Raw genomic sequence first — 10000 nt, 5'->3', positions numbered from 1 at the left:
GGAAGAGGAAGTCGCTCCCCACGTACTCGAAGTAATGAGCAAATCCCTCTTTAATCCACACGTCATCCCACCACACTGGAGTGACCAGGTCTCCGAACCACTACACACACACACACACACACACACACACACACACACACACAATGTTTTGCGGACTTCTAAAGCTGTTGTGTTCTATCAAATGTTCTATTATTAATATTGAATATTAATAAATGAATAAATATTGTACTGATGGCCGATATCTAAAAATCATTCTAAAGATATTCTTTTGTAAAAAAAAATAAATAAATAAAACAATAATAACCCGTGCATTAAACACGAATATATCATAGCTGGAGAATACATCATTATTTCTTTCATCACATTTGCATCATCAATACATTCATTAAAACAGTTTAAACCTGAGAATTATTTAGTTTGACTTTTTTTATTTTATTTTATTTTTTTTTATAAACGACTTCATGCCTCGTGTACAAATGCTTTTTATAACATGGTCTACACTTCTTTAGTGGAAGAATATAATATAACTAAGAAACGGACAGGGTCAGGGTCGGGGGTTCGATTCCCACCGTGGCCCTGTGTGTGTGTGTGTGTGTGTGTGTGTGTGTGTGTGTGTGTGTGGAGTTTGCATGTTCTCCCCGTGCTGCGGGGGTTTCCTCCGGGTACTCCGGTTTCCTCCCCCAGTCCAAACACATGCATGGTAGGCTGATTGGCGTGTCTAAAGTGTCCGTGGTGTATGAATGTGTGTGTGAATGTGTGTATGATTATGCCCTGATTGTGAGCATATTTCTGCTGTCCCTTTTCTTATCAGTAGGATCTACATTTTATTTATTTATATTTATTAGTCTACTTCACCATCGGGGTTAAAACTGCACCGGTCTGTTATTTTTTTCCTTCTCAAAATGAACGAGATCATCGACGATGCCTGAATAAATCGAGCCGCAACTGGTGTAGACGGTAAAAAAACAGTCTCCGTACGTTAAGTCTCTTAAGATCCGCTACAAAGTGTTTAAATAGTGTTACTCAAGGATGAGCCTCTAAACAAGTCCACTTTAAACAATACTCCAGCAGTTTCTCAAACTCAACCCATTTTTAATGCCGATATTGATATTTTAATGGAACTGATTCATCTCTGTAATGAAGCTCTACACCTCCTTAAAGGAGCCTTAAGTGTGAAAACGTTGAAACATCTATTATAAATCTTAAACTAAAACAATGTTCCCACATATTTCACATCAGTTAGGATATTCAGCGTCCAAATTGAATCGAACGCCTTTATTGTAGAATCGAATGCCTTTGTTGTTGAATCGAATGCCTTATTGTAGAGTCGAATGCCTTATTGTTGAGTCGAATGCCTTATTGTTGAGTCGAATGCCTTTACTGTAGAGTCGATGCCTTTACTGTAGAGTCGAATGCCTTTATTTTAGAGCCGAATGCCTTTATTGTAGAATCGAATGCCTTTATTGTAGAATCGAATGCCGTATTGTTGAATCGAATGCCTTTATTGTGGAATCAGATGCCTTTATTGTAGAATCGAATGCCTTTATTGTAGAATCGAATGCCGTATTGTTGAATCGAATGCCTTTATTGTGGAATCAGATGCCTTTATTGTTGAATCGAATGCCGTATTGTTGAATCGAATGTCGTATTGTTGAATCGAATGCCTTTATTGTAGAATCGGACGCCTTTATTGTAGAATCGAATGCCTTTATTGTTGAATCGAATGCCGTATTGTTGAATCGAATGCCGTATTGTTGAATCGGACACCTTTATTGTTGAATCAAATGCCTTTATTGTTGAATCGGACACCTTTATTGTAGAATCGGACTCCTTTATTGTAGTATCAAAATGCCTTTATTGTTGAATCGAATGCTGTATTGTAGAGTCGAATGCCTTTATTGCAGAATCAAATGCCTTTATTGTAGAATCGGATGCCTTTATTGTAGAATCGGACGCCTTTATTGTAGAATCGAATGCCTTATTGTTGAGTCGGATGCCTTTGTTGTAGAATTGAATGCCTTTATTGTAGAACCGAATGCCTTTGTTGTAGAACCGAATGCCTTTGTTGTAGAATCGAATGCCTTTGTTGTATAATCGAATGCCTTTGTTGTAGAACCGAGTGCCTTTGTTGTAGAACCGAATGCCTTTGTTGTACAACCGAGTGCCTTTGTTGTAGAACCGAATGCCTTTGTTGTACAACCGAATGCCTTTGTTGTATAATCGAATGCCTTTGTTGTAGAACCAAATGCCTTTGTTGTAGAATCGAATGCCTTTGTTGTAGAACCGAATGCCTTTGTTGTACAACCGAATGCCTTTGTTGTAGAATCGAATGCCTTTGTTGTATAATCGAATGCCTTTGTTGTAGAACCGAGTGCCTTTGTTGTAGAACCGAATGCCTTTGTTGTACAACCGAGTGCCTTTGTTGTAGAACCGAATGCCTTTGTTGTAGAACCGAATGCCTTTGTTGTACAACCGAATGCCTTTGTTGTATAATCGAATGCCTTTGTTGTAGAACCGAATGCCTTTATTGTCATTGCACATTGGATGCCATTGGATGTCATTGCACATTGGACACATATACATATGCATACACATATCCATGAAATTTTTTATTGCACATTGTCCCAAGAGATTATTGCACTCAAATATTTAATTCCACTATGACTATATTTGGGCCGGCTGTGGTTCAGGTGGTTGAGCGGGTTGTCCACTAACCGTAGGGTTGGCAGTTCGATTCCCGGCCCACGTGACTCCACATGTCGAAGTGTCCTTGGGTAAGACACTGAACCCCAAGTTGCTCCCGATGGCAGGTTAGCGCCTTGCATGGCAGCTCTGCTACAATTGGTGTGTGAATGGGTGAATGAGACACAGTGTAAAGCGCTTTGTATAAAAGCGCTATATAAGTGCAGACCATTCACTATATTTGAGGGTGAGAGTGTTTTATGGTGTTCAGTTTGGTGATGGCTTTGGGATCAAAACTGTTTTTAAGTCTGAAACTGCAGGTGTTAAAGGCCCTGTAATGCTTACCAGCAGAGATGGCAGCAGAGAGAAGAGCTGGTGATAAGTATGAGTTGCATCCTTCAGAAAGCTGCTAGTTCAATATGATCTGAAGGTGTCATCCAGGGAGGGCAGAGCAAGTCCAATTACTGTCTGTGCTGTACTTATAACTCTCTCTGGAAAGGTCTTATGTCAGCTGCTGAAGAATTTCCGTACCATGCTGTAATACAGTATGTTAGTACACTCTCTATGGAGCAGTGCAAGAAGGACATAAGCAAGTCCCCAGAAAGGTTAGCCTTCCTGAGCATCCTTAGAATATAAAGCCTCTGTTGTGCCTTACTAACCAAGGCAGCAGAGTTCACTGACCAAGTCCTCAGTGATGTGTGTTCCCAGAAACTTAAAAGCTAGTCACTCTCACCACTACTTCTGCGTTGATGTTTAGAGGAGTGGCATCCTCGTGGTGGACGGGTTTCTTGATGTTCTGTACACCATCCAATAAGTTTGCAGACGTCATCTCTGTGAGCATCCCCATTTGTAATGAATCCAATCACTGTCGTGTCATCTGCAAATTTGATGATCGGGTTTGTGGGATGTGTGGGGATGCAAACAATAAAGAAGGGGACTAAGCACGCAGCCTTGCGGTGTGCCAGTGCTGAGAGTCAGGCTTTTAGAAAGGTGGGGAGCAAGTCTGACAGTCTGTGGGCGGTTAGATAAAAAGAGTTACTAAGACTCAGGTCGAGCAATTTAGTGACCAACTTGCTGGGGAAAATACTGTTGAAGGTCGTGCAGGAATCTATAAATAGCATCCTCACATATGTCCCCTTCTGTTCAAGGTGGGTCAGTGCTGTGTGGAGAGCATCCTCAGTGGATCTGTTTGCTCTGTAGGCATACTGGTGCTCGTCCAGGGTGGGTGGGATTTGACGTGCTTTAAAACAGGTCTTTCAAAGCACTTTGCTGTAATGGGAGTGAGTGCCACAGGTCTATAGTCATTTCAGCAGGTGATGTTGGTTTGTTTTGGCACCGGTATAATTGTGGCTGATTTCAAACAGGCAGGTACAGAAGCCTGTGACAGGGACAGATTAAAGATGCTGGTAAACACTTCTGCAAGCTGATGGGCATAGGAATCTGAGCACTCTTCCTGGAATCCCATCAGGCCCTGCAGCCTTCTTAACATTTACACTGCCAAGAGTTCGCCTTACTTCATGTGTCTGTATAATGAGTGAGTGATTGGTAGCATCCAGTGAAGGTACAATGACGTCGTCTCATTCTTTTATTTTGAAGCGGGCAAAAAAGCCATTTTGTTCCTCCACCAGTGGGTGGTATGATTCCCAGTGGGTGGATCTTTGTTGCTCCTGTAGTTTGATTCTCAGTGGGTAGTATGATTCCCAGTGGGTGGATCTTTGTTGCTCCTGGAGTTTGATTCCCAGTGGATAGTATGATAAGTTAGTGGGTGGATCTTTGTTGCTCCTGTAGTTTGATTCCCAGTGGATAGTATGATAAGTTAGTGGGTGGATCTGTGTTGCTTCTATAATTTGATTCCAGTAGGTAGTTTAATTCCCAGTGGGTAGTATGATTCCCAGTGGGTGGATCTTTGTTGCTCCAGTAGTTTGATTCCCAGTGGGTAGTATGATTCCCAGTGGGTGGATCTTTGTTGCTCCTGTAGTTTGATTCCCAGTGGGTAGTTTAATTCCCAGTGGGTAGTATGATTCCCAGTGGGTGGATCTTTGTTGCTCCTGTAGTTTGATTCCCAGTGGGTAGTTTGATTCCCTGCGGGTAGTTTGATTCCTAGTGGGTAGTATGATTCCAAGTTGGTGGATCTTTGTTGCTCCTGTAGTTTGATTCCCAGTGGGTAGTTTGATTCCCAGTGGGTAGTTTGATTTCTAGTGGGTAGTATGATTCCAAGTTGGTGGATCTTTGTTGCTCCTGTAGTTTGATTCCCAGTGGGTAGTTTGATTCCCTGTGGGTAGTTTGATTTCTAGTGGGTAGTATGATTCCAAGTTGGTGGATCTGTGTTGCTCCTGTAGTTGGTAATATCCTGAAAGCCCCGCCAGATACGTTTTGGGTCCCTGTATGTGAAAAGGTCCTCAGTCTTTTCCTTGTATGCAGACTTTGTGCATCTTATACCTTTTTTCAAGTTCTGTCTGGCTATTTCTATTTCGCAGTCTTCAAATGGACCTCCTTCGTCACCCATGACGATCCTGTTTGGGTAAACACGGATGCGTTTGTTAATGCTGACGTTCTCAACACAGGTCCTGATGTAGAAGGGTACTGTGGATGTGTCTTCCTCTACTTCATGGCTAAAGAACAGGTCCCAATTTGTACACTGGAAAGAGTCCTGCAGTTGTAGAGTAGCTCCTTCAGGCCAGATTTTAACAGTTCTGATGATGGTTTTCCTGTCGATTAATGACGGGACTATAAGCTGGGATAAGAAGTAGTGATAAGTGATCAGATTGTCCAAGATGTGAGAGAGGTGAGGCTTTATATCCTTTAATAATATTGGAGTAGACACAGTCCAGCGTATTGTTCCCTCTAGTTAAACACTTCACATGTTGATCGAATTTCAGTAGCACAGCAGTCTTTAGATTTGCATGGTTAAAATCTCCAGCAATGATGAAGACCCCTTCAGCGTATTCCGACAGGGTATGCAGACTGTAATAACAACAGAGTAATCCCACAGCAGATAGAAGGGTCTGCACTTGACTGCCAGAAACTCCAGATCAGAGGAACATCAGCTTATCGATGATGACTCTTACCGGAGTCCTTGTCTCTGTCACTGCAATGGATTGAGCGGCCTGCTAACTCAATAGCTGGGCCCGGAAATCCTGAATTTAGGGGTTTCGGTGATAATCATCACGCAGTTGTCCCGGATGGCTGTCCGCAATGATAAACATAGTCTTAGCTCATCCATTTCGTTGGAAAGTGACCTGGCGTTGGCCATGAAGACGCTAGGGAGCGGTGGCCGGTGAGGGTTTCTTCTTAGCCTGGCTAGGATACCAGACCGCCATCTTAGCTTCTGTCTTCGTTCCCTCCGCCGTCTAAGGTAATGATTATTGTAACGTGTAAGGATACGAGTACGTCCTGTTTTTTGTTTTTTTGTTTTTGTTGGGGGGGCGGGGGGGGGGGGGGTTTACTTTCAGAGCAGGAAGCAGCATAAAAACTCTTTTTTTTTGGTTTTGTCCAATTGATGCTTTTTTGGAACTTTGTGATAATTTCCACAGCTTTAGTGTTGGATCAGAAATCCTCTGTATATTTACGATCATTAAACAAAATCACCTGAAAACAGTTTCAGGAGAAAAGCAGCTTCGCCAGATGGAGCTTTTTGAGCGATGATTAATAACAAGACAATAACCTACACACACACACACACACACACACACGCAGTTAATTTCTCCATTTTATGCTACTTCACATGCAGGCACTCGGCCAAACCGAGTGTGAATGGACTTGGAAAGAGAAAGTGGTCTCTCTGTTGTGGATTTCCTCCATCTGGATATTACAGCGAGTCTAAATGACGCTTTATATCATGTATCACTTTTATTACGTGCCGTTAATAATGAGGAAAAACAGAGAGCCGATTAGCACTGAGAGATCGTCACAGGATCCCATTCGGGGTTCGTTGTGACAGAGAGGCAGATGGAGGCTTTGCTAAAACACCTCGTTAAGAGAAACGCGTCTGATCCGTGAGGGTTTGATGAGATCCGATGTTGTCAGTGTTGTCATAAAAACACACACCTCGCTGCATGCAGGTGGGTTTCTGACGAGCTGCTTTTCGGCGAAGTCGGCAGGTCGGTTTTGCTTCCCTGACTACGGAGTTTAAAACACAGAGGCACTTCGCAGAATCGGCCAATTATACTTTAAAACACAGCGTGTCAGGTTAAACACGAGAGAAGAGGTCTGGAGAACACGCACCGACTGAGAACGGAGAGGAAGAACTCGCAAAGTTCCACAAACAGACCAGTGTCACTCTGTAGAGCTCAGCATCAGACTGCATCAGAGTGTACTGCTGTATCAGACTGCATCAGACTGCATCAGAGTGTATTGCTGTATCAGACTGCATCAGACTGTATCAGACTACATCACTGCATCAGACTGTATCATTGCATCAGACTGTATCAGACTGCATCAGACTGTATCACTGCATCAGACTGTATAAGACTGCATCAGACTACATCACTGCATCAGACTGTATAAGACTGCATCAGACTACATCACTGCATCAGACTGTATAAGACTGCATCAGACTACATCACTGCATCAGACTGTATAAGACTGCATCAGACTGTATAAGACTGCATCAGACTACATCACTGCATCAGACTGTATAAGACTGCATCAGACTACATCACTGCATCAGACTGTATAAGACTGCATCAGACTACATCACTGCATCAGACTGTATAAGACTGCATCAGACTACATCACTGCATCAGACTGTATAAGACTGCATCAGACTACATCACTGCATCAGACTGTATGACTGCATCAGACTACATCACTGCATCAGACTTTATAAGACTGCATCAGACTACATCACTGCATCAGACTGTATCACTGCATCAGATTATATTACTGAATTACTGAATCACTGAATCAGACTGAATCACTGAATCAGACTGAATCACTGAATCAGACTGAATCACTGAATCAGACTGAATCACTCTACCAGAATCAGACACAGTGAGACATTATTCACGATATCAGAGTACACAAATCTGATCCCAGCTTCTGCCCACAGTAACAGATTTAAATTAATGCTTAAACAGCTGAATGTAGAAAAACAAATAAACACTGGGGATTCTGTGTGTGTGTGTGTGTGTGTGTGTGTGTGTGTGTGTGTGTGTATACTGAGTAAATTGAGCAGCGATGTGCTGAGTTATTTTACCACGATGTGAGGCTTATTGGGAGCAGCGGCTGGACCTCACCTCCACGGGGCTGATGGGTAAAACTCCACTCACTGTTTGGTCCCAGTAGTAATCAATTCAGCTGTGACGTGAAAGAAATGTCATTTATGGAATTTCAGCGCTCAGCCTCGTCCGTGAGTTACTGGAACGAGGACAGAGTGTTTAACGTCCGGCGCTCAGCCTCGTCCGTGAGTTACTGGAACGAGGACAGAGTGTTTAACGTCCGGCGCTCAGCCTCGTCCCTGAGTTACTGGAACGAGGACAGAGTGTTTAACGTCCGGCGCTCAGCCTCGTCCGTGAGTTACTGGGACGAGGACAGAGTGTTTAACGTCCGGCGCTCAGCCTCGTCCGTGAGTTACTGGAACGAGGACAGAGTGTTTAACGTCCGGCGCTCAGCCTCGTCCGTGAGTTACTGGGACGAGGACAGAGTGTTTAACGTCCGGCGCTCAGCAACACTGCATGAGGAACCATTCATATTTGTTTACATTTTTATACAAAACTATTAAGAGATGAATGGATTAAAGGACTCTTTAAAAGATACTAAAGGACTAAGAGTCTCTCTCTCTCTCTCTCTCTCTCTCTCTCTCTCTCTCTCTCTGTCTCTCTGTCTCTCTCTCTCTCTCTCTCTCTCTCTCTCTCTGTCTGGTGTTTTTAACAGATGAGGAACTCAATATATGGATGTGGAGGAGGGCTGGCTCTCTAATTCCCAAGAATAAGATGAATGAACTGTTAATATCTGTCTCTCTCTTTCTTCCTCTCTCTCTCTCTTTCTGTCTCTCACCGACAGCATGAAAAGTATGAAAAAAGGGTCTGTGTGTGTGTGTGTGTGTGTGTGTGTGTGTGTGTGTGTGTGTGTGTGTGTTTTGCTAAGTAGGAAAGTGCTGGAGCTTGAGTGTTAAACAACTACGACTTATAGATCCTTATTTACATCCTGCTCACTTTCACTTATCCCCATTGTTATCCCTCACTTATCCCCGCTCTACCCCGCTCTTCACCTTCACCTATCCCCGCTCTTCACCTACACCTATCCCCACTCTTCACCTTCACCTATCCCCGCTCTTCACCTTCACCTATCCCCGCTCTTCACCTTCACCTATCCCCGTTCTTCACCTTCACTTATCCCCGCTCTTCACCTACACCTATCCCCGCTCTTCACCTTCACCTATCCCCGTTCTTCACCTTCACCTATCCCCGCTCTTCACCTTCACCTATCCCCGCTCTTCACCTTCACCTATCCCCGCTCTTCACCTTCACTTATCCCCATTGTTATCCGTCACTTATCCCCGCTCTTCCCCGCTCTTCACCTTCACCTATCCCCGCTCTTCACCTTCACTTATCCCCATTGTTACCCCTCACTTATCCCCGCTCTACCCCGCTCTTCACCTTCACCTATCCCCGCTCTTCACCTACACCTATCCCCACTCTTCACCTTCACCTATCCCCGCTCTTCACCTTCACCTATCCCCGCTCTTCACCTACACCTATCCCCACTCTTCACCTTCACCTATCCCCACTCTTCACCTTCACCTATCCCCGCTCTTCACCTTCACCTATCCCCGCTCTTCACCTTCACCTATCCCCGTTCTTCACCTTCACTTATCCCCGCTCTTCACCTACACCTATCCCCGCTCTTCACCTTCACCTATCCCCGTTCTTCACCTTCACCTATCCCCGCTCTTCACCTTCACCTATCCCCGCTCTTCACCTTCACCTATCCCCGCTCTTCACCTTCACTTATCCCCATTGTTATCCGTCACTTATCCCCGCTCTTCCCCGCTCTTCACCTTCACCTATCCCCGCTCTTCACCTTCACTTATCCCCATTGTTACCCCTCACTTATCCCCGCTCTTCCCCGCTCTTCACCTTCACCTATCCCCGCTCTTCACCTTCACTTATCCCCATTGTTATCCGTCACTTATCCCCGCTCTTCCCCGCTCTTCACCTTCACCTATCCCCGCTCTTCACCTTCACTTATCCCCATGCTTCACCTTCAGTTACCCCCGCTCTTCATCTTCACCTATCCCCGCTCTTCACCTTCACCTATCCCCGCTCTTCATCTTCACCTATCCCCGCTCTTCACCTTCACCTATCCCCACTCTTCA

At 44.3% G+C, this 10000-nt stretch overlaps 1 protein-coding gene across 1 annotated transcript in view; it reads right to left on the bottom strand.

The window, feature by feature from the left end:
- LOC108279602 (thyrotropin-releasing hormone-degrading ectoenzyme) overlaps window positions 1–10000 on the bottom strand; it is a 64210-nt gene that overhangs the window by 32992 nt on the left and 21218 nt on the right. Inside the window, exon 6 of the mRNA XM_053688424.1 lies at window positions 1–100. This exon is cut by the window's left edge and continues 14 nt beyond it. Within this exon, the coding sequence (XP_053544399.1) occupies window positions 1–100 (100 nt within the window). The remainder of the gene's footprint in view (window positions 101–10000) is intronic.

Source organism: Ictalurus punctatus, chromosome 19 (genome assembly GCF_001660625.3).
Source record: "Ictalurus punctatus breed USDA103 chromosome 19, Coco_2.0, whole genome shotgun sequence".
NCBI classification, from domain to species: Eukaryota; Metazoa; Chordata; class Actinopteri; order Siluriformes; family Ictaluridae; genus Ictalurus; species Ictalurus punctatus.
This window is presented reverse-complemented; position numbering and strand designations above follow the sequence as displayed.